This window comes from Polistes fuscatus, unplaced genomic scaffold (assembly GCF_010416935.1).
Source record: "Polistes fuscatus isolate 324 unplaced genomic scaffold, CU_Pfus_HIC Scaffold6, whole genome shotgun sequence".
Lineage (NCBI taxonomy): Eukaryota > Metazoa > Arthropoda > Insecta > Hymenoptera > Vespidae > Polistes > Polistes fuscatus.
In genome coordinates this window covers 9,188,273-9,215,956 of record NW_025113140.1, presented here as the reverse complement: position 1 = coordinate 9,215,956, position 27,684 = coordinate 9,188,273, and the positions used below count along the sequence as shown (strand labels likewise).

Sequence of the window (27,684 nt, the reverse complement as noted above, 5' to 3'; positions counted from 1 at the left end):
AATTACTTAATTCCCACAACGTATATCGTTCCCGCTTTGTCTTGATAAGCAATGGCTAAAAGAGTTTGTCTCGTCGTCCTTGACGAGTTTGCATGATCAGCTCGATTAAATCGTTGTCGTTGGCAACGTTTCTTCCTCGTCCCTTCTTCCGAGCTTAACACTAACACTAACACTAACACACACTTGTCATCTTTTTATTTCTTTTAAACTAATGCCGGACGTATATATCTGTGTGTGTGTGTGGGTGTGTGTGTGTACGTTGGTAATAGCTTACGTGAACATTTTTCTGCTTTACTATCCCATTTAAAGAAACTTCTTTTTTTTATATTATGTTAATTATCTTTTATATTATTTTTAATTATTATAATATATATATATATATATATATATATTATAATTTTTTTATATAATTATTTTATTATATATTATTATTTTATTATTTTATTTATATTATTATTTTATTTATATATATATATATTAATTTTTATATTTTTATATATAATTTAATTATTATAAATATATTTATTGTTTTTTCTTATCTTTCTTTTATAACTTATTCTAATCGTATTTTAAATTGATCGATAAATTATTAGCCAAACATTTTTTTTTCTTTAACATCTATTATTGTTTCGCGTTTTTAAATATTAAATAATACAAATTTCCCTCCCCCTCCTCCTCAGGCCTCACTCTGGCACTGAGTTAATTATTTCAATTTAATCGATTACTATGATCGCGTTTTAATTTGGAATACGAGTTAATCCAAATTTTTCTATCCGTATCTCGTTGTACCAATTTTAACGTGAAACGAATAATATTTCCATAAGAAAATGTTGTAGGACAAATAATAAATGTTTATAAAAAATTAACCGATGTTATCCGCGGGGGGTGGGGGGGGGTTCGGCAAGAAACTTTTCCGAGTTACGATTATCTCGTTCAAAGGGCAACGAGAGGATTAAAACGCGAGACTGTCTCTAATTCGATAAATCTTAGCCACGGTACGGACAATTTCATCGTTTCAAAGGCAGCCGCCAATAACAAGGGAGGGGTATTGCAAACGATGGTAAGCATACATACACAGACACACACACATACACAGAAAAAGAGAGTGAGAGATAGAGAGGAGTAGAAGATTTCGAGGGGTAAGTTTGTACATCTACCACCGATCTATCTATTGGGGTGCTCGAGGGTGACGGATACAATGATGTAATGCGAAACCTGTGAAACTTCCCCCCCCTCCCTCTTGTCATCTCTCTCTCTCTTTTTTTTTCCCTTTTTATTAGACCATCATGGCACGTAACGCGTAAAAATTCGTGTAAGAATACTCAACCCAAAACCTAACCTAATATAAATTCCACTTTTAAAAGAACAAGAAAAAAAAAAGAAAGAAAAATAAATAAATGAAATAGAATAAGATAAGGAAAAAATTAATTTCGCGTATTCTGCACACCCATCGCGAAGTCGGGATACGAAGAAAAAAGAAAAAAAAACAGAAAATGTAGAAGATATTTAAATGGGGGGGGGGGTAGGGGTGAGGGTAAAAAAAGAGAAATCTTTTGCTTTTTCACCTATATCTAAAGAAGAAGAAGAAGAAGTAGAAGAAGGAAGAAAAAAAAAAGACGAAAGAAATGAAGTATTGAAGATGTCAGAAAATGAGAGAGAGAGAGCGAGAGAGAGAGAGAGAGAGAAAAGAGGGGGATGATAGAAGGTAGGAAAAAGACATGAACCTATGAGGGGTGAAAAGGAGATAGAGTTCATAATAACGTCGAGGAGGGAACCCAACGGTCTAACTTAGGTCGTCGTAGCTTGTTCAGATGCTCTTTTCAAGAGTGCGAACCCTACTCGACGCTTATTCAAGTGTCGTCGCTTTGTAATGCCTCTTAATACTACTCGGTTCTCTTCGTTATTAAGGATCCGGAACATATTGTAGGATATAACAGTGCCAACAGTGCCAACAACAGTGCCCTACGAAGGGCACACTATGGCGTCAAGCCTTTATATTATATTGTCATGCGCGTATGTAGGTACTACCATAATACTCCATTCGCGAGACAGGAAATGACCAAAGGACGACCATTACTATTACTAATACTTTGCACATTTTTTTATATTAAATCTATATATATATATATATATATATATATATATATATATGTTTTTATAATAAATATATATTATATAATTTTGTATACTATATATATAGATGTGAATATGTAATATATAAATATATTAAATTAATTAATTAAATTGTAATATATAAATATATTAAATTTTTGTAATTAATTAAATTGTAATATATAAATATATTAAATTTTTGTAATTAATTAAATTGTAATATATAAATATATTAAATTATATATAATTAAATTGTAACATATAAATATATTAAATTTTAATTAATTAAATTGTAATATATAAATATATTAAATTAATTAATTAAATGGTAATATAGAAATTATTAAATGTAATATGTAAATATATATATATATATTAATATTAATTAATCAATATGTACGGTTTTCTTGATTATTAAAACAAAAAAGAGAAAAAGTATTCGTACACTTTCCTACCATTATTATTTTACGTAATATCAATCAAATATATTATATATGAATATCATTTTCTTCGACGGCGCGATTTATTTAACTTTCTTCACACATACGTAGGTATAGATTATTATTATTATTATTATTAGCGAACGAGGAGAAAGACGAGACTTTTTAGAATCTTGCAAGAAATCTAAGATATTCTTTCTTTTTTTTTTTTTTTTTTTTTTTCATTTTTCAACATATTTTTTCCTTTTTTTTTATTATTCTCTTCCTTTTTCACAAGTCTCACCATAAAAAAATTCTTCAAGAGAAGAAGGGCACGACCGTAGACATTCCTCTTTTTTTTTTCTTTTTCTTTTCTTTTCTTTTCTTTTTTTTTCCGCGTACTTTACCTGCTTGAACACATCCTATTCGCGCGAGTCAGCGTAAGACGATTCCTCGCAGAAACCTGCGTCCACTTCTTTTTCCCACAAAACTCACCTGACACACAAGTAACGTTACCGATAAGAAACGTCGAATGAGCGACATCCTACTGGCGATTAGATTTTTAACGAGAGATAAATTAAACTTTCCTATTATAACAAGTACGAGACAATTATATATCCTTTGAAATTTTTCTATTATATCTAAGATACGAGTTCACGATAAAACGGCCAATAGAAATTCATCGAATTTAACGAGACGATTGTGTCATCAAAAAAAAAAAAAAAAAAAAAAAAGAAAATCAAGAAAGACCCCATATGTGCTGGTGGTTCCACGAAACCCTCTCCTCCCCTTCCCCTCCACCCTCCCCCATTAAAGCCACCATCTTTTGGTGTCCTTAATAAGCGACCTGGGTAATCCCCTATCTATCAAACAACATCATAATTGCCAACGCGTTCATATTTCCAAGTCTACAACGACATCCCTTCTTTTTCTTCTAGAATCGTTAAAACTAACCACGTTGGTCCTTTCATGATTCATCATAATCATCATCATCATCATCATCATCATCATCATCATCATCATCATCTATCTTCCTTTTTACCACGATAATTAATTCTGCTTATTGACTCGTGTTATTTTTCTTTTTCCTTCTTTCATATCTTTCTATTAAAAAATTCATTGATAAAAGTAAATAAATAATAATAATAATAATAATTATCGTGTAACGTAACGATGGTGGGAAATGAAATCGACGTTTTTAGATAATTTTTATAAATAATTCTCGTGATAATATAATTAATCGAATAATTTTCATTAATTACAAATTTCATTGATTCGCGCGTGTCCCCTTTTTCCTAGGATATCTTTTAGTAGTCGTGGATAAAGGTACGAACGTATAGAAAACGGTACACAAGGGATGATGATGACAGTCCTCCGTGTTCTCGTCCTACCCCCAAATCACTGAGCGCAACTAACTAACCGTGTAATCGACAATTTCGACCTATTACGACACCCTCTACGCTATAGTTTCCCCCCTGCCCCCTCTTATCGTGCAAAGTACAGATGATAGACCGTACGCGACACGATAATAATCATTTTCTATCGTTATTGTTTCTTACGTCATAACGATGTTACGAGTAAAAACTATATTATTTAGTAACAATCTTTTAATAATAATTATTATTCATTAATTCGTAATAATAATATTATTAACACTCTGTTGTTATCTATATTTTATATACATTGTAATTAAATAATTAAATTTCGTTTAATCACTTATCGTTATTTTCGACAAATTTTTCTAACAATTAGAACGAATAAAAACAAATAAACGAATGAAAACACGTTTAAACAACAACGTGCACAATATCAAAGATTATTTTCCAAAGTATTTAATACTCGATAACGCAAATTCATCTATGATGTATATCACAAAATCAATTGAAATTATTCGTTCGTTCATTACAATTAAAAAATAAGGTGAGAAAAGAAAAAGGACTAAAATAAAAATGGAATGTGCGAACGAACAACAAACCAAGGTTGTTCATCTTCGAGGGGGTATATAAAATACTGAACAAGGGTATACCTGTAGATCGGAAAATTCGTGGAGCAATCGCATTTTCGAATCTACCTTTGGGCAAAGCTTACTGATACGGAATCGTGGATATAAAGTGGCCAGTGACACATAAAGAGCATATTTTTGGGCATTAGGGACACCCTCTCGAAGGAGACTACTCATCGAAATGGCTACCTGTGTACGCGGCCTGTTCGTGTCCTTCGAAATATAAAAAAGAATCTTTCTAGAAGATCTTTTCTTTTTTTTATTTTTTTTTTCTTTCCCCCAGAAGGTACGACGACCCTGCTAATGGGAAAATAACCGACGGATTAAGTCGACTTAATCCTCTTGGCAGGAGCACGATTTTATTGTCGCCAACGAGAGGATCCCATAGAATTTGACATTCTTTTTTCTTTTTTCATTTTTAAAGAAATCCTTTTCTTGTTCGAGAGAGAGAGAGTCATTATTATAAGTCGTAACAACGGGTAGTACTAGTAGTAATAGTAGTAATAATATGCTAGATGATAATAAACGTTACATTAACGTCATTCATTTTTTTTTTTACATTAGACGGACTTTTTGCGATAGTTATGTGAATCAATCGAAAATAATCAATAAATATAAATAATATTTATTTAATTATAATATATTTATAACTAAATAATTATATAACTATATAACTTATATTTAATTATAATATTTATTAATTATAATTATATATATATATATATATCTCGATCAAATAATTACCGTCCACAGTCAAATCTGTATCGTTCGATTTGTTCAATACATATAATTATTCATTTTAAAAAATATTACTGTAATTAAATATAAATATGAAACATCTGAAACTTCAATATATTACTTATTAATCAAACTTTAACTATTACATTATTAATAATAATAATAATAATAATACAAGAATACATCTAACGTATCGAACGAAGAAAAAAAAAGGAATGTCGAATTAAAATTAGAAGAAAAAGAAGAAAAAAAAATAGTTCATTCGACTAATCATCATCATCATCATCATCCTTTATATCTATAATTGAAACCGGAGAACATTTACGAGTGCATGTAGCAGCGTGTGCCCTTGCACATTAGCGTTCTCTCACACCTGCCGACTGATAAGATAGAGGAGTCAGCTTCTAAAAATAAAAGCAGGGAAGTTTCGCGACCGGACGGCTTCCGTCCGTCCATCTATCCGTCCATCCGTCCATGGACGGATTTAATTTTGTCGTCGTCGTAGTCGTCGAGAACTTCTTAGACATTTCGTCATCGAACGTCTGTATGCGCATACTTATAATATATATTTCTAGACGTTTTACACACTTACACTTACACACACACACACACAGATTTACATATATCGATGTTACGTATGCATAAAGAAGAAGATAACAGCTATCTCGAGACTCGATTTGGTGTTTAATTTCAGACCACCAATGCGTTACTTGGTGCTCCTACCCTTTCCACCCCCCCCTTTTCCTCTTCTTTTTCTTCGTGTCTGCTTATTGTTTCAATCATATTAATTATTATATATATATATATATGTGTGTGTGTGTGTGTATTATATATCGTGTGTGTATTTAATCGTATAAATGGATGCATACATGCGTGGTTAGGTGCGTGCTTGCGTGCTTGCGTGCTTGCGTGCATGCGTGTGTTTATGGTAACGTCGAGGATGTGACACCGAGTGGCACAGAAACGTGAGACGAGCTCCTATCGTTCTCGTCATGTCGATCGAACGTGTTATATCGCACGGATTACATCGACAACCACCCCCTCCCTCTCTACATCGTTTACTATTCTTTTTTACAATTAAAACTCAACTCGTTGAATTTATTTCTCTCGTTTAGAAATTACTCGTGATTTTTCTTCCCTTCTCGTTTCGTTATAAACGTTAGACAACACATTTATATATTTCATTGAAAATAAGAAGAATTAAATTAAATGCTTTTGTATGCACATATATATATATGTCCTTTGGAATTTCTCTTTACCGGAGAGGAAAAATTTCAAGTTTGTAACGTAATCGTAGCGAGAATCGTAAAAAAAAAAGAAACGATTGTTTATTTTTTTACGATTCTACTTTATCCCTTCCTTCTCTTGTTCTTTTTTCTTTTTTTTGTTCTTTTTTTTATCAATAGAAAAAAATTCCAAGCTTTTTATCCGACTCGCTTTTTGTGAGTATCTCTAAAGAGATACGCAAAAAGAGAAAAAGAGGAACGAACGAACGAATGAACGAACGAACGAACGAATACACTTGCAATTCGTCATTACAAGCTTCTCCACTCTTTAGTCGCAGTCGCTTTACGGTGAAACCGTAGATTCTTGAACGGATCGAGAAGGAAGAGAAGGGAAAAGAGGAGAGACGAAGAGAAGGGTGCTGCTGGCTTGAACGTTGAATCTCGGAAACAAACGGTGAAGAGGGTAGCTGGAGGGTGGTAGCTGATGGGTTAGAGTGGGAGGGAGTATAGGGGTGAGATGAGGGATGGAGAAGTTCAGAGGGATTGGGGGTTGGGGGTTGGGGGTAGAGAAGGTAGGATAGGACACGTTCGCGTTGAAATCTACGTGGAGAACGTAGGTGGGTTTAATTTATCTGGATTTACGATACGCTGAAGATGCCACCCTACCTACGGCTCGCTAGCAACAACAACACCACCACCATCACCACCACCACCCCTCAGTCTCGACGAGAGAGCAACGGCAGACGTTAAAGAGGGACGGGGGGTGGGTGAGAGGTAGTGTTACTCATGAGAGACAGAGTAGAGGGATGGTGATTTTGCACAGAGCCATTTTGGAATGCAATTAAACGCAGTACAGTGAAATACGATGCTAGTGCTGCTGCTGCTGCTACTGCTGCTGCTGCTGCTGCTGTGTGCTGTTTCTGGTGCTGGTGCTGGTGCTGGTGCTGGTGCTGGTGCTGGTGCTGGTGCTGGTGCTGGTGCTGGTGCTGGTGCTGGTGCCGACTCTCCTTTTCTCTCTTTATGTCTCTTTTCTATGTATATATATATATATATATATATATACGTTCCAACGAATACGCGAAGATAGAAATACCTTAACGCGACGGGAACAAACGGGAACAAATCTCTAAACGTTTAGGATTCTAACGAAGAGCAAAGTGAAATAGCGATCGAGTCTTGCATTCCTTTGATTTTTCCCACGCATTTTATTCAATCGATATCCAATATTTTTATTTTCTTTCTTTTTATGTCCATCTCAAATATATATCGACTTTTTGCCGAGAGATGTTTCCTTTGATTTATTTAGACGAAATATATTCGCGAATCGGTTAATACGAGATCCACGGTGAATGATTCCATTTCATGATGAAAAAAAAGCTTTTCGAAGTAATACTAGCTGTAATAAAAAAATAGAAACAAAAAGAAAACAAAGAAAAAATATCTTTCAAATTTTGGGAGGGGGTTGAAGTCGAGTCTACGATTTAAAAGGATGAAAAAAAAGAAGAAGAAGAAGAAGGGGGGGGACACAATAGTGGAACGCAAATGAAATTGGGAATCTCGGAGATCGTTTTGACAAGAAGAAAAGTGTGCGCGTGTATTCTTATCTTTTGGAGGTGATGTAAGGGATGGAAGAGCAAGGTGGAGGGGAGGGGAGGAAGACAAGGAGAAGGGTAGAGGTAGAGATAGAGGTAGAGGGAGAGGGGAGATTGAGAGAACCTGGATTGGAGAGATGCGAGAGAGGCGCGAGAGAGGCGCGAGAGAGAGGACTAGGAGAGGGAAAATGGCGACCGGGGAAAAGGTAATCTGACACCAAATCGAAGGAGACGCCATCGCGAAGCACGGCGCCGCCCCTCCATCATCGAATCTTCCCCCCGAAGACATCCTCTGCGTGTCATCCTCTTGCCACCTTTGCCGAGGATTTTACCCGAAAAAATTTCCCATAACTTTATTCTCTCATAAATTTTCTTCTTTCTTTTTCTTTCTCTTTTTCTCTTGGTCTACCAACTTATGTTAGTTTCTTCGAATTTATCGAATATCAAGAAAAAAAAAAAACAATCGAACGTCTCCGATCGAATAAAATCAAATTGAGGATAATATTTCATCTGGTAACAACGATTATTATGATAATGATGATGATTATGATTAATATTATGAATTAACGATTAGAGATGCACAAGGGTGTTTGCTCTGTGTATGTGTGTGTATTTTTTTTCTTTTTATATTTTGTTTTATGTTTTATTTTATTTAAAAGGATATATTAAATTATCAGACACGATAACGGGTGATCGTTATTACTTGGGATCAAGTTTCTGGACGATCGTCCTCAGTTTTGTTGTGTTACATTATCGTCGATAAGAGTGGTTACATGCAAGTGGTTTTTTTAAACAGCCAATCATGTGTTTTTTAATTATGTTATTGTCACTAAGGTACCGATAATTTTGTTTTTTTTTTTTTCTTTCAGGATGGCTGACATTCCGTTTGACATTAACCCGATAACTTCTTCACCGTTAATCCGACACGCTACTTGACGATTAAGATTTGATCGATTTTTATTATTAATTATCGTTTGTTATAATCGTATCGATCATTTTTAATCCCATTCGAATTGTCTAACTGTCCAGTTGTAACGTAATAGAAAATGTTGAATTTTTTCTTTTCTTTGTTCTTTTATTTTTTCGTCAATATATCCAAATCTGTCAGAGTTAGGTGTTTGCCGTAGGAATAAAATAAAAACAAAGAAGAAAGAAAAAAAGAAAAGGGCATAGGGTCGTTATCTTTACGGTCCAACAGTTGCACTTTGGTTAAGACATCCTGTTGGCAATTAGAGGAAAAGGCGGGGCATGTTCAAAGGATTGTAAAGGCGTGACGAACATCGGTGCCAAGATTAGGCCAACCGCGGAAAGACAACTTCGTTCGTCTGCCATCAAAAAACGTATCGGCTCTCATTGATCTACGTTACTCTCTTGGCTCGAAAACTTCTTCCTCTTCCTCCTCCTCCTCCTCCTCCTCCTCCTCCTCCTCGTCATCTTCAAAACTTTCTCGAATCTTATTCGGAATATAATTTGAATAACGACCTACGTCAAGTATTTTCTCTCGATCACATTATTCCCTTCAACCGATCAAATCGCGATTGAACAAATATATTTGAAAGAAAATAACACGAATAATACCAAAGTTGAAATCAAATAAAATCAACCTAAGTCGAGGTTTCATTTTCAACAATTCGAAATGGTTAACTACTTTTTTTTTCTATACGAAAAAGGTTATTAAAACGGAAGATAGTAATCATGCGATTGAAAAATCAACGTGATTATAAAGCATAAATTATAAAGCATAGGAGAAGTAACGTGGGTGTCAAATTCGTTACCGATAACACAGTTTGCATTGATTGCAGACAAACCCGAGCATAGGAATAAGCACCCTTTCGGTCGGGGATAGTTTCATCTCGTTTTAAATGTTTCAAGATAATTACAACGATAAATCAATGTTAGCCGTTTAATTCTTCGATCGGTGAATGATAGAACGTATTCGATTGAAATAAAACGCGATATATATATGTATATGTATATGTATATGTATAACCATAACTGGTGGTATGGTTTGATAGGTATTTTTACCATGAACGATAAAATAAATTTCCATAATTCTTATCTGTCGTATAGGAACGAAAGAAGAAATTCTAACGGAAGAAATGGTCGAACGATTGTTTTGAAATTGTCCGATGAAACGACAGAGTGGTACCGATAGACGAACGGAACGTTTAGTAAAAACACGGCATAGGATGACGTGACGCGTTTCCGGTGTTTGTTGATGACCATTTTTGCATTATCAAACATTGTAACGTTTTGTTCGTTAGCGTTAGCCTTTTTTTCTCTTTTATTCCGCGCACACGATTTTATCTAATTGTAAGAAATAAAGAAAGAAACGATCTATATTCGATTTGTATGTTTAACACGTTATAATCATATTATATTAATATATTTGAGAATAAATTAGATTATCGAGAGTTTGAAGGATGATCAATGAGAGGAATGATTTGAATCAATTGAAACGCATAGACCTTCGAGAAAATCCTTAAACGTTTTCTAGAAAGGTATGTAAGTAGAATTGGAGGATTAAAGGTACAAAGAGAGAGAGAGATAGAGAGAGAGAGGGGAAAGGAGAAAGGATAACTGCTGCTGTATGGGGTGAACGTTTCTAACGGGGGTAAAGAGTCTTGGACCGCCCCTAGGTTCGACCAATCGTAAACGAGCGAGTATGCGTCGGCCAATGGGAGAAGGTTGCTCGTTTGGAGTCGAGCCACTCTGATCTTCGTACTCTATAGGTGAGCGTATGTTCGAAATAAAAACTAAAATAAAAAGGGAGGTAAAAAAAGGTAGAGAAGGGAAGAAGAAGGGAAAGAGAGAAGACCACCATCGTCACCGCCACCGCCACCACCATCACCACCACCACCACTGCGACTACCGTCACCACCATCAGCGAGTTCCTAGCTATACTCAACATAGGCACCGCACAAGCACGGCAACGGCGTTACGTAGCAAATAGTGGAGCGAGTTGGCTTTGAACTAACTTGGTGACTTGGTCACTCAGTGAGTGTGTCTTCGGCGACGGTCAAAGGAGTCCTTATAATCGAGGCTCGCATAATTACCTATCAAGAAGAACGATCATCTATCCGCCCCCCTCGAGCCGTGGTGTGTCGTGTTCCTCAAGATATACCAACGTTTCGCGTTTACTTTCAGCTCTTAGTGTCTTCTTATACTGTCGTCAACTTACCTTAGGATATAATACTAATCGGATGTGTATAATAAACGTGCTCATATTATTATAAAAAGGATTGGTTTTTTTTTATAAGTTTAACAAAGAAGAAGGAAAAATGTGATCGAACAGGTGGAATTATAAAATTATCGTGATTCACTCGATATTATAATTATCCGATGATTAATTATTAAATATATATCATTGGTCAACTTTGTCGAGTGATCATCTATTAAGAAGTGATTGGATTTTGTTAAACTTTATGACTTTTATTATTCAATGTTAATTATATATATTCGTTTGATAAGACTATGTGTGTAAAGTTAGAGTAAAAAAAGAAGAAAGAATAAAGATCGATATCGTACCATTATCTAGACTAATTAGTGTATTATCAACGGACTCTCTCTCGTCAATGGGGGAAAAAAAACGTGAACTATGCAACCAACAACACCGTGGAATATGAATGAATCGCGCGTGATTAAACAACGAGCTAGGCTCTTAGATCGGCCGGAGATCGGATGTTTACTCTGATCGTGATTGGCGATGTTCAATCTCTCCTATTATTATATTAAAATAATAGAATATATTAATATAATAAGTAATATTATAAATTAATTCTCTCTCAAATATACGAAAAATTATTGAAAATAATATTGGTCGTATAATTTTCTAAATTGTCTCGATAATTTATCTGATCGGAAAAGAAAAGTAAATTTTTAAAAAGAAAAAAAAAATAGAAAGAGAAGAAAGGACGACGGAAAGAAATAAAAGTGTTCGCGAGCTTGCCTGGCGTGTGTGCGTGTGTGCGTGCGTGCGTGCGTGGGTGAGTGTGTATATGTTCGTAGGTGTATATGAGCGTGTTGAATGAAAACGGTAAAGGTTCCTAAGAATGTCTGATAGTTCGGATCAGCTGTCACCACCGAACAGCGACTGTAATAGTCAAATGGGTGGTGTTCATCGGAACACTGCTGCCGGACAATACATCAATTCTTCGATGTCGGCCTTTAGTTTGAGCCATCATGCACAACCACAAAATTTAACGCCCACGTCTGACGGTAGTCCTCAATATCCCCAAGAATTGTCCACCTGCAGTTCGGCGAATGTGTCTACGAATATTGGAAATATCGCTGGATTATCTCTCGGTACAACGGTCAGCAATTTTACACCCGAACAGATATCCTGCATGTGCGAAGCACTGTCCCAGAGCCAAGACATCGAGAAATTAACTAGGTGAAACTAATGATTTTGATTTAAGTTTCATTCATTGGATACGATTAACGCAACATTCGAGATTAAATATATTTTTGTATATAAGACTAAAATCATTAGAACGCAATACAAAAATTGGTTAACGTTTGAATTATAATATTATTTGTATTTACGATCAACCCAAGATCGTTCTTTAACGAGTTCACAACATTTTATACATTGAGTAAAATTTATAATTTAGTAGAACAGTAGATCCTTTCATTTGAAATTTCTTCTTCTAAGTTAACGCCTTGTATACCTTTTTCTCTCTCGTCGCGGTCGTTAAATTATTTTTATTATTATTATTACTAATTTTTGTTATTATTATTTCTTTCTTTCTGTTCTGTTCCGTTCCGTTCCGTTCTGTTCTGTTCCTACGAAGAATCGATGTAATCGTGAAAGGAAATAAACGAGACAATAAATAAATGCCGATGAAGAAACAGATTGGTTGTGGGCCCTTAAAGTTTGAAAATAAAGTCACCACACGCTATCGATACAACGCAAACAAAGCAAGTCAGTTTCGTTCGGTTAAGCTCGTAAACGGAACGAATTGCGACTTATGTGAGATATGCTCGGTCCGATATAATCGGTAAAGGACCAAAAAGAAACAAATATGAATGAGAGAATGAAAGAATGAGAGAATTGTTTGTAAGACTGGTATCAAATTCGTCTCCTATGATTATTACCTAAATAAATTGACAGATGTGCTTGAATTTTATTGTCAACGATATTATTAATCGATATTTTCCTTTTAATTCGATTACATGAAAAATATATACATATATATATCTGTAATAATGAAATATTTTATTAATTAGATTGTAAAAAGATTAAAATGAATTTTCTTCAAAATTCGATTGAATTATTAATTAACGTAATTAAATATTTTGTTATACGTAATATAATGCGTAAAAAATAAAAAGCTTTATATCAATAATTCAAATATTTGCTTGAATAAAATTGTATGCGAGCGCGCGCACACACACATACACAAAATCCTATGGAAAAAATCGCGAAAATAATATTTAAATAAACGAAAAAAAAGAAAAGAAAAGAAAAAAAAAGAAATTTAATTGATAGTATAATATCTGTTTCGATTTGTCAGGTTTCTATGGTCATTACCACCGGGTGAGTTGGTGCGCGGTAACGAGAGCGTTTTAATGGCTCGAGCAGCCGTAGCATTTCATCGTGGTTCCTATCATGAGCTCTACATGATCCTCGAGAGTCACCCGTTTTCACCGCGACGGCATCAAGAACTTCAACAAATGTGGTACAAATCGCATTACTGCGAAGCCGAAAAGATTCGTGGCCGTCCATTGGGTGCCGTTGATAAGTATCGATTAAGAAAGAAGTATCCTTTACCAAAGACCATTTGGGACGGTGAGGAAACCGTTTATTGTTTCAAGGAACGATCTAGAACAGCTTTGAAGGAATGTTATACGAGAAACAGGTACCCGACTCCGGACGACAAGAAAAATCTAGCTAAGAAAACTGGCCTAACGTTGACCCAAGTTTCCAATTGGTTTAAAAATCGAAGACAAAGGGATCGTACGCCGCAAACGAGATCGTAAGTTTATTATCCTTATTTTTCTCTATTATAACATATTTTTAGAAAAATAAATCATTTTGTTAAATTGTGCGCGTGTATGCGTGCGTACATGTGTGCGTACGTGCATCTGTATTCCGTGAATTTTTAAGATACGTTAAGCTTTGACTTTTTTTCTTGTTCCTTTTCCGATTCTCCGAAAATGGTCATTTGAATATATCTAAGCCCAGGGAAAAATATCTTCTCGTACTTTCTAAGAAAAACTGGAACGTGTAAAAGTGTCCCGGGCATATGTAACATCAGGGGGTATCTTTTATTTTTCAACGAGCAACAAGTGTTTGGAATATGTTTTCTGGTTTATCCATTCTTTTACTACATACTACATTCTTCGGATTTAAAGAACAAAAGAGTTTAGATATTCTCTTAAATAAAAATAATGCATATATCAGTTTGTGTAGACAACAAAGTATTATCTTGAGAATACGATCGGTTAATAAGTGATATATTTTCTTGTCTGCACAAAAATGTCTCCATGTCCAATATTATTTTTTCTTTTTTTTTTTTTTTCAATTTGGAGTTTATTTCCATAGAATCAGAGATAAAAGAATTGAATGATTTCGATAAGGGATTCTAGAAAATGATTATTTAATACGAGAATTTGTTTACCTTCCGATTGGAAAACAAACTGGTATACGAACTCGGGAAAGATTAAATAAATGTGTGGGGTATGATCTCGATGCTTAAGATTATAACATCGATTAATTATCGGCGTATATTGAACGAACGTTTTGATAAACACGCTACTATAAATAATGACCAAAGAGAAAAATCATTGAAATATTAAATGTTTTAAAATATATTCTCTTCGTTTAGCAGAAAATATAAATATAAATGAAAATATCGATGCCTCGTCAACAGCAGACATACACACACCCACACATGCACGCACACGTACGTACGTTTCTAATCACATGGATGATGCAGTAATTAAATGCTTAGGCTAATTCAGCATCGTACCACTGTTCGGTGAACTTTGCTGACTTGATGATATACATAAGTGTTATTTCAAACGGACACACGGTATCAATTTCAATCGTCATATTAAAAAATATAAATAATAAGAGACACGATTGTAACGGGGGTATATGAATTAATAGTTTATCGACCTAGTAACATGAATGAATTGATTATCATTCATTAGTATTTTCTAAGATGTTTATTGCATCATCGATGACGCGAACTTTTCGATACTCTACATTCCGATTTATTTATTTTTTTCATTTATCTTTAAAGTTCCCGATAAAAGGAAGAAATAAAAATGAAACATTACAATCGTATTTATTTGATCAGTATTTCTATTCGTTAAATAACATGCAAAATAAATGTGAGATCAGAGGATATAAATATAAAAATTATGAATTAATGAATAATTTATATATTAAAATACCAATATATTAATTCGATATTAATCGATGTGATACCTATCATCCCTATCATTAATATTTTATTATAAATATATATATTAATATAAAACAAATATAATAACACCATTCTAAAAAAAACTTATTAAACAATAATTACATTTAATAAATATTTATTAAAAATATATTAGAAAAAGAAATTAAAATTCCAAAATAATGATCCGATGATGGAAATTGCAGGAGTAAGAAACGTACGAACACTTATTAAATCTTACATTAAATTACTTAAAAAAAACAAAAAAATTAAAAATAATAGAGAAAGGAGAAAAATAATGTAATGCACACGTGTTTGTCGCGTAAGGATATTCTTTCGTGGCAATGGCCGATATCACAATCGCAGTCAGAATATATAGCAAAGGCGTACTCGTCGAACGAATCACCGTGCGTAACGGCGCGCGTGCGTAACACACATTGGCTGGTAGTGCGTGTAGTATATTTATGTTTACGCCTACGTACAAACGTGAAAGAGTTTTGTGAGTACTATACTACATAAAGAAAGGAACGAACTCTCCGTTGTTATGGCTACGACTTAACCGCGGTCATGGGCTACCACAGAAGACCTCCCCCCGTTGAATGTTTCTTCTAAATTCCAAGGACCTAATACTTTCTAACTGTGTGTGGATTTTAAACATTTTTAAAGAATATATATACCTTTTTTGGATTATTCGTTGAACATTTTCTTTTTTTTTTTTCTTCTTTTTTTGGGTACAAATCAAATCGTTTAACACAACGTTATTGGACTGTATAGAAAATATATTCAATGAAAGATATTATATTGAAATGTTGAAACGATTGAAATATTTTGAAGTATCTAAAAGTACAAAAGCGCGGTGTAAAATTAAAGTATTTTTATTGATATTTATCGAATAAATATTGTCAAACACATTTTTACATAAGAATATTTGTAATATTAAACTTATCAACGATTAAATAATATGCGACTTTGATACACACAATTCGTCGTTTATTATAAAAATAAAAAACCAATTACTTTTCAATCTTCCTCCCCCCCCTGAATTATTATTTACTCGGAAGGAAAATATTTCATTTCAAATCTTGATCATTTATTTTTACAATATACAGTCTAAAAATATTAACAAAAATTATCGAATAAATTGGAATAATAATAGTTGGAAAATTTTTTTATTTTTTGTTTTTTTTCGAGAAAAAGTGAACGAATAATTTAATGGGAAAAAAAGGACGAAAATTAGTGATTGCGTTAATAAGGATGAAAAGGTTGCGGAATGGTAGTTGGTGTGTTACCAGAGGGGGGAGGGGCACAGTGAAGATAAATCGGGGTAGCGGTGGAGGGCCGGCCATGGCCTTTATGTAGTAAACTATTGGTAGTGCGAACAGCTCAATGGTGAAACGCGAGATGTAACCGTAGCTGCGTCATAAAACGGTAATGGGGCGTCGCATTTCCTTTTCCTAGAGTCTTTCTCGAAAGAGGACGTTAAGGGCGGAAAAAGAGAGAAAGGTCGAATCGGTTCTCCGCCGAAAAACTACTACGCGAAAGATAAATCTTCGTAGGAATGAGAGAAAAAAGAAAAAAATCATTTATCCGAATAGATGATTTTCAAAAAAAAAAAAACAGAAAAAAATGCCAGACAAATCCGAACGAATTCTCTATCCGTTTTATTTTTTCAATTTTTTTAACAATTTCGCGCTTAGAATAAAGAAAAAAGAAAATAAGAAGATAATTATTTGGCGGATAAATATTTGCAAATATTTTTGTAATTTTTAAAATTAATGTAAGAAATATAATTAGGATTATACTGTCACCGTTTGTTCATCGAAATACCTATTGCATTATATTCGTTGTGCTAAGAGAACTTATTCAGATTAAGAGAAAAAGAATGAAGGAAGGAGCTTGTTAACTTATGGGGAATTTTCTTTTTCATTTTTTTAGAAACGATCATGGTAAATATATCAAAACCCTGCTCCAATTATCTTACAAATTACTAACACAAAACAGTTTCTAATAATACCGGCCAAATAAATGCATACGTACTTGCATATTTTCATTTTAGTTTTCTATAATCATCGATTATAATTTTGTTCTTATCAACATTATAAAAAAAAGTTGTGAAAATAGTTGAACGCAGAAGAAGAAGAAGGGATGTTATTATAAAAGAGGGAGGAAGTAAACGGGAGAAAAAAAGGCTACGCCTTCGTAGGGCGTATTTCTTAAGACCTTGGAGAACGCGAAGTATAAAAATGCTTATGCCCTTGCGTCTACGTAAGGGAAAAAAAAATAAAAAATATATAAGAGAGAAGAAAAAAAGGTGGGGAAGAGAAGAAGGAAGAAAGGAAGTAAGAAACGAAGGAACGCTGCCCATGGGCGGGGTCGTTTTGCACATGGACAGAGACCACCGTGCATGCATATGCTTTAAAATTTCATCAACACATATACAACTAACTAATACACACAACTCGTATTACGTGTACCTATACGTTCAAGAATGAAATTTCTTTTACCTGGAGCCCTGACCCTTTCTTTTTTCAGTTTTACAACGATTAAAAAAGAAAAATAATAAAAAGAAGAAAAAAAAACAGAACACCAAAAAAAAGAAAGGAACACAATAAAAAAACAAAGAAATTATCACGTGAAGTTAAATTCCAATGAATTTTCTTGAATGCAAAAGTATTTTTTTCCATATTTTACTGTCGCATAGGTTGTAAACTAATCGTTTTTGGTTTTAGAAATTTTAAGAAGGGTCATAAGTTAATTCTTAAAACAATGCCTGATCTGCCATGTGATCCTCTAAACCATAAGATTTATGAGACTAGCATGAGACTAGCCTGCTTTGGGATCTAAAATATATTACCCATGAACATTATCGTTTTTCCTTTTTTTTTTTCCCCAGGTTAAAGGAAAAGAAACGAAAAAAACAGCTTATTAGCTTAAAAATACATTGAAAAAAATTTTTTAAAGATGATAGTAGCTAACGTTAATAGGATTATTTTCTTTTTAAAATTTAATATCGCTTTTTGTTTTCTTTCAGGGATATGCTACCACTCAATTGTCAAAGCACAACGAACAATACAATTAGTAATTCGGTGAGCAACGGTGGAAGTATACAATCATTGCAGAGCATCGATTCGGACAGTCCGAATTTAGCTATGTCACCTTTGTCAACGATGGGTATGTCACCAGCTGCAATGAATTCATGTAGTCCAATGGGAATGAGTCCTATGGGGCCTCATCATCATGGTTATGCGACTCCTGTAACACCGTCCTCTGTACACACGGCTCATCCACATAATGGTGGTCTTAGTCCCATGAACGACGTCAAAGCGTTATGCTACGGTCGTAGCGTTTATGAAAGTGGTGAGTTATTATTTTTAATTGAATGCGACTATTTTACTTGAATTTGTTTGTTTTCAATATACTACCAAATATTCTTATTGCTCGTTGTTGAAATTATATGATATTAATTTGTCCAGGTAAAGACGTGGAACAGAACTCGGTTTATTATCCAAGTCACAGCAGTATGCATCACCAATATTATCAACAAACCCATCATCAAATGATGTCTAGTACCCATCACCATCATCATCATCAACAGAGTATGCCGACGGGTTACGAAATTATGTTACCACCGCCTCAACATTCTATATGACCAACGGATTATAATGGCGAACGAAACGAGCAAGGTAATCATGGACCTAATGACGATTCCTTGGCTCGTATTCATGCCTTCGCTTGATTTTTCTTATCCCAAAACAAAAAAATAATAATACCAAAAAACAAAGCAAAAAAATACGTTTCTTTTTCATTGGTGTATTTATCGTGTAATATCGATTGTAACGAAAAATGAGAACGAACCATCATTCTCTTCGATCGGAAATTCATTCGTCACGTGGAAAAATAAAATTAATAGACAATACCTGTACGCATATACAAGCACACACAAGCACACGTATACGTACACGCAGTAAACGCAGCAGACGCGAGCACACTCATTCATGCATATGCAAACTCACGTGCACATTTAAGATATTTTTTTAACACAATCCGTACTAACCATGGGATTCGACTAATTGTCGTTTTTAATAGCGAAGATTGGAGAAAATAAAAATAAAAATAAAGAAAAACCTATAAGAAGAAATTAATGATCGATTCGACTTTGATACTTAGAAAAAAAAAAACTGTGATTTACCAAATCGAAAGGGAAGAGACTAAACGTATCTTCGTTACAAATTTAAATTATGTCCAATGATATTTGCGTTTCGAAATGCAAAATAATGTCTTTGAAAAAAAAAAAGAAATACTTCTTTTTAAAGAAGTGCGAGATGAACGATCTTAGCCAATGGGAGAACGAGGCAATATTCTTTAATTAACGGGGAGGAGCTAGAAAACTGGTTTTACTCTCGCACGTACATACTTTCTTTTCTTGTTTTTTTTTTGTTTTTGTTTTTATTTAATTTCGGAGATAATATATATTATAACGTAATAATGGAAAAACTCTTTCACTGTACATTTTTCCCGACAAACATTGTTGTTCGAAATAACCGTAAAAACTTCGATGAATTTTTACGATACATTTTATCTTCGTCCATTTTGTTTTTCTTCTAATAAAAAATAATATTCTATGTCACGTCGAGTTTAAATATAACATACTTAAAATAACTTTAACGCGAAGAAGTAATAGAAGAACAAAAAAAAGAAAAAAAACAGAATTAAAATTGACTACGATTTTAAAGGACAACAAAATATAATCGAATTTAATTAAATTCGTTTAACACAAACTTTCATAATTCCGAAGCGTACGTAACAAAAATACTTCGTTTAGAGTTCAAAAAAATTAATCTAAGATCCTATAGTAGTTTATTGTCAAAGATAAACACATTTAACGCATACAAAAACGTACACAATTGTTTTTTTTATATATATATATTTTAAACACGAATCTTTAACTTAAATCCCCATAAAAAATTGGAACTCTATCAATTATATATGTGTGATACTTTTGATTTTTAAACGAATTATTTAAATTACATACGAATTACGATATGTGCAGTACATTTATTATATATAAATAAATATATAAGTCGAATAAAAAAAAAAGAAATGAATTTATGTTTAAACTTACAAATGCGTAAGACGTAGTAGTAAAAAGGGCGTGTGAAGATTGCTATGACGATCATTGAAATTACTGCTATAAGGCACGAACTTTTTATTTTCCACTACCTATGTATATAAAAAACATATATATATATATACACATATATATATAATATTCTAACGATAATGTGTATGTAATGTATATAATGAAAGAAAGTATCTGTGTATTCACAAAAATTAGTGATTTTTAATAAATAAAATGTAATATTCGTACTGAGATTAATTTTCTCAGAAAATTTAGTCAAAAATTAATATATTAATTATATTAATAATATATATTATTTCTTATTTTTTAAAAAGAAAATTTATTGAATAGGTTAACAAAAATTAATTTAAAGTTTAATTTATAATACATAAATTATTAATTCATTTAAAACTTATTATTGATACACTTACTCTTGTTGTATGTTTTAAAATGCATAAGAATGCAAACGAAGTTTCTTTTTCACAAATTACAGGGTAAAAAAGATAAATAAATGTGTATAAATTCAAATATATATATATATATAATTAACTGCCTTTAAACACTTTCACTTCATTATTCCCTCGTAATAAATTTTATCAACTTAGAATCTAACGTTCTAATTGGTCAGCGGTCAAAATCCTTCGTTCTTATTGGTGGATTATTTTTCTTCGTGATTGGATATTTTCAAATTAATTAACCATTATGTTTTTAAATATTTTCTTAACAAATATATTTACATGCATAATGAATGATTATAAATATTACTATTATTATTATTATTATTTTTATTTTGTTGACATAATTAAAAAGAAAAAATAAATGTAAAAAGAAATAGATAAAATATTAAACCAACATTTTAAGCTATTTTTATAAATTACAGAATAAAGCTTTTTCTAGAAATACTTTTATAATGTAGAATATTTATCAGATTTTGTAACTTTGTTATTAATAATTATTAAAACAAAAATTTGTAGAAAAAAAAGTAAAAGAATGCTAAGAATTAGTGTCATTCCATGAGCATGGCGCTGTCAAGAAAATACCAATAAACATGGTCATGTGATGCAAAGGCCGAGTTATTTATAGAATATTGTGTGGCAAGTATAGGTTGGCATGATATATAAATGTAATGTCTGCAATTGCACTTTACAACCATTATATAGATAGAATTCAGTGTGATTGGACCTAATTAAAATCATAATGTGTCATATTTATTAATGGATATAAAATAGCCTTCTGGTATTGTTATAATAATGTAAATAATAGAATCTTTTAAGTAGTGAATTCTACTGTCACTGCACTTACTATTATAAGTGCATAAAACACGTATGATACATTAACGTTTGGAGTTTTCTACAATATTCGCATGTTTAAATGCTGTGACTGGTATTTTGAATATTTAACGAGAAGATATTCCTAAAATATCCATAGTTATGTCAAAGCCTGATGCACCTAAGTTCGTGACAGCACTATTTTCCTTCAAAGGAAAGAATAACGATGAAGTATGTTTATGAGATAATCTTATCTAGTAGAACAAATCATTTATGAATAAGTCAATCCAATATGCTCGATATACTTAAATTTGGATTGTCATTTACAGTTATGCTTTAAGAAAGGTGATATTATAACCATAACTCAAACAGATGATGAAGGTTGGTGGGAGGGTACGTTGCACGATAAGACCGGATGGTTTCCATCCAACTATGTTAAAGAACATCGAGTACCCGGTGAGAGGTTTATCATTTTTATGTATTCGATTCAATATCTACATTAATAAATAAGTGTATTCAAGAATGATAATATTATATCCGCATTTGATATTAAATTTTTGTTATGTAAGGATTTATATCATTGTAGATAATGGATTATCTTCCGTTAAAGTGTCTTCAGAAAAAGGTCTACCGGAGTCACCTGTTCATCAAAAACTCAATCGTGATATAGTAATAAAAGACATAGTTGATTCGGAAAGAATTAACGTAGCAGAATTACAAGGCTTAGTTACTAATTTTTTGCAACCGCTAGAATCATCAAATATGTAGGTTCCTTGTCATTTAATATTATCTGTCTGACATTATATTTCTCATGCCATTCGTTACAAATGATAGCATCGAGTAAAATTTAATCGTAGATTAAAAAAGGAAGAGTACAAACAATTATTAGGTAACATACACGAGGTGTTGGAAATGCATCAGCGACTTCTTACGAATTTAGAGAATACCATTTTACAAGGCGTAGCTGGTAGAATAGGAAATTTGTTTTTAACACTTGCTCCAAGATTAAAATCTATACATACTGCTTATTGCAATAATCATCCGCAAGCTGTCTGCATTCTTGATAGATACAGGTAAGAAAATAATTATATTTTATAATTTTCTTATTATTTTTTTCTTTTTCTCCTTCATGGTGACTGCTATTACTATAAGAATGATTTTTTACAGAGATGAATTAAATGAATTTATGGAAGATAGTGGTGCAATTACCCCAGGTATATTAGTTTTAACTACAGGTCTTAGTAAGCCGTTTAGAAGACTAGACAAGTACTCTGCTATGCTACAAGAATTAGAAAGATACACTGAGAAAAATCATCCTGATAGAGGAGACACACAACGAAGTATAGCAGTTTATAGAGAAATAGCGGTATAATTAATATTTATGATTAAATTAGATCAGAAACTGTCTATAGAAAAAGATTCTATTATTAATTGATATCGTTAACAGGAGTCTTGTTCTTCAATACGTAAACAGCGTGAATTAGCACTACAGGTATTGACTAGTGGTATTAAAGGTTGGGAGGGAGAAGAGTTAAGTTCTCTCGGTGAAATTCTTCATGTTGGATCTGTTACGCTAGCAACAGGAGTTGATAAAAGAGACAGATATTTTGTTCTATTTCCTGCTACGTTATTAGTATTGAGTACCAGTCCACGAATGAGTTCTTTTATTTATGAGGTACTAGAATTATTAGAAAATTTCTATATGAATTTGTCTATGTACATTTAACTATTTCTAGGGAAAGCTTCCATTGACAGGCATTAATGTATTGGCAACAGAGGACACCGATGAAATAAGGAATGCTTTTGAAATAACGGGTACGGTTATTTATACATATGTACAAATAAATATTAAGTACATTATTTCTTTTTTGTGCAGGACCAATGATTGAAAATATAACAGTATTATGTACAAGTAAAGAAGAAAGACAACGTTGGATTGAGCTTCTAGCTCAAGAAAAAGTTACCAACATATTGAAATCACCGACAATGCCTCGAGTGAGTTATAATCATCCTCCGTATACGCGGCTCTCGAGGTATTTTGCAAAGCTCGTGAGGAAAAAAATAATAGAAACTGAATTAATGAAAAAGCTGCTTTACATTCAATACGTTCTAAAGCCAGATTTAAGTAGCGTTAAAATGAGAAGGTGTAACGTGACGTATACTATTTTTCCTAACAAAAGTAGCGAATGTAATTCAGATTGTGAAACTATTATCGATAATGAAACTATTCAGGATCCCCCAAAAGAATTACGTAAATCTACTTTAACGCTCGATGTCAGATACGAGGTCGGGGATACCGATCTTAGTGCCTTAGGTTTAGAAAGTACTTCTCTCACGAACTTCGCATCGAGGGCCGCCGTTGCTTATGGAGATCGTTCTTCGTTCGAAACCAGCAAGAGTTTACCTGCTGGCCGTGCTACGAGCCACGTCCTGCCGAACATATTACTTTCTACGAGTACTTCTGCTGTACCAATTTTATTACCGCGTACACATGATTATTATCGAGAAAATTTAGATGTACCACGTGAACGTATGCCTTGCGGTGGTACCATTAAATGTTGGGACGTTGTCGAGCTTTATCCTAAAACACCAGAAATCTCTAATCTCATTATTCGAGATTCCGTGACACCTGTAAACACAGCTGATAATGGAAATCTAAGAAATGATCAACGTTTATGTCCTACTACCAGTGTGCATTCATCAGATTCTGGAATGGCTGAAAGTTATCATTTAAATTCAACAGAACTTGGTTCTTGTTACAAATCCCACAGATCCAGTCATAGTAAATACATTGATCCAGTAAGAGCGTCCCACAGCGAAAGCGACATTGATGAAAATAAATTTGAAAATCAGTGCATTTGTACTTCGCCATTTGGTTCTACGCCCAGAGATAGCGAACGTTCATTCCCTTCTACAGAAAATATTAATAAGACATCGAATACGGTAATGACTTCTTCCAGCTATATTAAAAAAGATGTTAATAAAGATGCATTTGATAATATGAAAGAAGAAAAAGAGAAAAATATTATGGTTACTGCTAAAGATTATGAAAATATTAAGCACAAAAGATTTACGGAACCAATACCACAATTGCACCAAAGTTATTCTAAAAGAAAGGGAAAAAGAATGGTCCGTCCAGTACAACCAACTATCGAAGAACAACCCGAACAAACGGGTCAAGTTTATAGATCAGGATTATATGCTCATTGGTGGCTCAAGAGAACAATTCCATTATCAGGATGCACAGAACGAGGCAAGCTTCCATGGCATGGCTGTTTATTTTTTTACCTTTTTTTTTCTCTCTCTTCAATCGGATTGATTTCCTTCACTGATTTTTCACCACTAATAGTCATTGGTCATCAAGGATTTTATGCTTATATTTCACAGCCATGTTGTGTGAAGAATGCTTTTGCTTTGCTAACATAACATTCATATGATTCATAAAATACATACATATAACTGGAAAGGAACATGAATCACGTAGAAACGATCATAATTATTATTATTCATCCTTTTTACATTCGTTTGATGATGAATATGCATTGTGCCCACTTCTTTGTTTATTAGTTTAGTATATTTTTTTGTAGGTAGGGCGTGTGCTCCATAAATGCTTCATATAGTTCGTTGTAGATTAAATAAAAAAATAAAATTTTTAAAGTTAATGTTTAAACTAAATTATTTTCTATAGATGAACAGTCAGACGAACGGGAAGCGCCAACGGTCGGCAGCGGATCATTGTTTATCTCCAGGGATTAAGACGCCTTGGAGTATTGCTTCGTTACGTCCAGCCCCGCCTTTATATACACTCAAGACATTTGGTAAATATCATATACGCATGCATATAATCAATGAACTATAATATTTAGGTAATACTCTGTAATTTACTACGATATCTTGTTTTAACAGATAACCGTCAATTCGAAGAAGATGCAATTATTTTAAAAATAATAGAGAGTTATTGTCTTTCTGTCAATAGTAGATTTACCATGAATTCTAACGAGTCTAATTGTAAGTTTATATATTCTTATGTATATATAATAAGCGGCTAAACAAATAGTACTGCAACCTATGCTTATCGACAATGTTATGAACAATGTATGAGCCATGAGGATACATATTTTCAACACATGCTTTACCAATGCAATAAGATATGTGTTGGCATCGTTACTTTGCATGTTATGACATATCTTAATTTTTAAAACGTATTTGTAATTTTAGTACTGTTTGTTTTGCCGCATACTGTATATTTGTATGTATGTATGTATGTATTATACATTTATTTTAATAAATTTTAAATTGTAGCTATGATGGATGTCGAATGGCAAAGAACACGGGATGCATCATTGATGCACAAGAAGGGTGTGAATTGGGATAGTAGTGCTGACCGGTACATTATTTTACTTTATTTTTAATTTCTAATTTATGAATATATTCGTTTCATTCTAATGTTGTATTTTGTTTAGGTCGTTATCGGAAACTGTAAAAACTTTAAAAAATCAAATGACAGACCTACAGTCACAAATGTCATTACTTACTAAACAATTAGATGAAGAAAGAAGATCTCGACTTTCGTTAGCTGCTACTGTAAAACGTAGCATGGCTGCTATGGATAGTTCCATACCCTAAAGATTTACAATTTATCATCAGGAAATAAACTTACCAAATTAGAATTTACTCTATGCTACTCGCATGCATCTTAATGCGCTTAAAGATGCATCGTACTTGGAATGTTCTCAAATATCTTTAAGTTTATGATATAGATTTATATTATATAACATTAAGAGATAGTCAAATGTTATTTATCTATTTTTATATAGTAACTTGTTCATGAATCTATTCATGAACGAAACAAGTTTTCGCATAATGTGCTGATTTTACATACTTTGTAAATTAAATCATATTATCAAATCAACGTCATTTGTGTCTTATACTAAATCTTGTCGATAAAAGCTGATTTGAAATATGAAATAAAAAATATTAGAGATTTAATAAAAAATAAGAAATTAATTGATTATTACATGTTATGATATACACGTTGATATTTCCTGGAAAGTAGAAATTTTATAAATAGATAAATTTCTCATCTTGGCTTATTTTTTATACGCTCCAGTTCATTAACTCTGCTCCGAGCATGTTCCAACCTATGCCATGCCATTTGCAAAACCTTTTGACTTGCATATCCAGAACCTTCGTGTGGTTGACCTGATGTTGAGTAAAAAAAAATAAAACATCGTTAATATTTGGAGGTTAAGATTTCTAGTATTTACAAACCTGTTGAAACTTGAGTGAGATAATTGATTTGCTCGCTCAATTTCGATTCCACATGAGCTAGAGTTTTAAGAAATTGATGTGTTTGAGCTTCTGCTTGTTTTAAACTAGATTTTTCCTTACTTAATTCCATAAATGCTTGACCTATATAAAATAAAAATATACAATGAGAGATATAGCCTAACAAAATATATTCAACAGTAGTATAAAACATTTAAGAAATAAAACGTTTTAAATATACCTGCACTTTGTAAACACACAATAATATCTTTTTCAATATTTTCTAAAATTTGGATCCTTTCCATAGGTGGGGTCATTTTAACAAATTTTGTATTATTAATATATAATTAAAATTTTTGGTTAGAAATACAGTTATGATTGAATATTAATATTGTGTAATAGAAACTGTTTAAAAAACGAACGTATTAGAGAAAAAGATGTAAATATCGTGAAATAAATTTGATTATTTATATGTAAACACAATACTATATCGATACGCGACTAACAACGACTGAAATGATACTGCAG

The 27,684-nt window shown here is 32.8% G+C and overlaps 3 protein-coding genes across 6 annotated transcripts; 2 read left to right on the top strand and 1 right to left on the bottom strand.

Moving 5' to 3' along the window:
• Positions 1-12,141: 12,141 nt before the first annotated feature.
• On the top strand, positions 12,142-19,805 carry LOC122523145 (homeobox protein SIX2). The gene is made up of 4 exons (XM_043644761.1): positions 12,142-12,482; positions 13,606-14,067; positions 18,533-18,858; positions 18,975-19,805. Exons 1-4 carry the CDS (start codon positions 12,142-12,144, stop codon positions 19,148-19,150), a joined length of 1,305 nt encoding a protein of 434 aa, XP_043500696.1. The 3' UTR covers positions 19,151-19,805.
• Positions 19,806-21,652: 1,847 nt separating this feature from the next.
• LOC122522945 (rho guanine nucleotide exchange factor 7) lies at positions 21,653-26,800 on the top strand. 3 transcript variants are annotated; one of them, XM_043644390.1, is made up of 12 exons: positions 21,668-22,119; positions 22,218-22,344; positions 22,475-22,652; positions 22,746-22,961; positions 23,056-23,254; positions 23,336-23,563; positions 23,625-23,703; positions 23,765-23,883; positions 25,577-25,706; positions 25,795-25,896; positions 26,191-26,275; positions 26,352-26,800. In XM_043644390.1, the coding sequence occupies exons 1-12, from the start codon at positions 22,051-22,053 to the stop codon at positions 26,512-26,514; spliced, it is 1,695 nt and encodes a 564-aa protein (XP_043500325.1). In that variant the 5' UTR covers positions 21,668-22,050; the 3' UTR covers positions 26,515-26,800. The 3 variants fall into 3 exon arrangements, 1 of the variants encoding a protein (XP_043500325.1); XR_006305217.1 differs by lacking the exons at positions 26,191-26,275; positions 26,352-26,800 and having other exon boundaries at positions 21,653-22,119; positions 22,499-22,652; positions 23,765-25,141; positions 25,795-25,886; XR_006305216.1 differs by lacking the exons at positions 26,191-26,275; positions 26,352-26,800 and having other exon boundaries at positions 21,655-22,119; positions 23,765-25,141; positions 25,795-25,886.
• LOC122522947 (mediator of RNA polymerase II transcription subunit 11-like) lies at positions 25,370-27,658 on the bottom strand. Of its 2 annotated transcripts, XR_006305218.1 has the most exons (4): positions 27,398-27,658; positions 27,160-27,300; positions 26,907-27,090; positions 25,370-26,510 (listed from the first exon to the last, which is right to left on the bottom strand). XR_006305218.1 is itself a non-coding variant. In XM_043644393.1 (3 exons), exons 1-3 carry the CDS (start codon positions 27,471-27,473, stop codon positions 26,969-26,971), a joined length of 339 nt encoding a protein of 112 aa, XP_043500328.1. In that variant the 5' UTR covers positions 27,474-27,658; the 3' UTR covers positions 26,682-26,968. The 2 variants fall into 2 exon arrangements, 1 of the variants encoding a protein (XP_043500328.1); XM_043644393.1 differs by lacking the exon at positions 25,370-26,510 and having other exon boundaries at positions 26,682-27,090.
• Positions 27,659-27,684: the final 26 nt, after the last annotated feature.

Coding starts and splice junctions, on each gene's coding strand:
- LOC122522947 (XM_043644393.1), bottom strand. CDS start 27,473: ATGACCCCACCTATGGAAAGGATCCAAATTTTAGAAAATATTGAAAAA. Junction 27,301..27,397: donor TGTGTGTTTACAAAGTGCAG/GTATATTTAAAA, acceptor TATTTTATATAG/GTCAAGCATTTATGGAATTA. Junction 27,091..27,159: donor TCTCACTCAAGTTTCAACAG/GTTTGTAAATAC, acceptor ACTCAACATCAG/GTCAACCACACGAAGGTTCT.
- LOC122523145 (XM_043644761.1), top strand. CDS start 12,142: ATGTCTGATAGTTCGGATCAGCTGTCACCACCGAACAGCGACTGTAAT. Junction 12,483..13,605: donor GACATCGAGAAATTAACTAG/GTGAAACTAATG, acceptor TCGATTTGTCAG/GTTTCTATGGTCATTACCAC. Junction 14,068..18,532: donor CGTACGCCGCAAACGAGATC/GTAAGTTTATTA, acceptor GTTTTCTTTCAG/GGATATGCTACCACTCAATT.
- LOC122522945 (XM_043644390.1), top strand. CDS start 22,051: ATGTCAAAGCCTGATGCACCTAAGTTCGTGACAGCACTATTTTCCTTC. Junction 23,255..23,335: donor CAGTTTATAGAGAAATAGCG/GTATAATTAATA, acceptor TATCGTTAACAG/GAGTCTTGTTCTTCAATACG. Junction 26,276..26,351: donor TGGGATAGTAGTGCTGACCG/GTACATTATTTT, acceptor TATTTTGTTTAG/GTCGTTATCGGAAACTGTAA.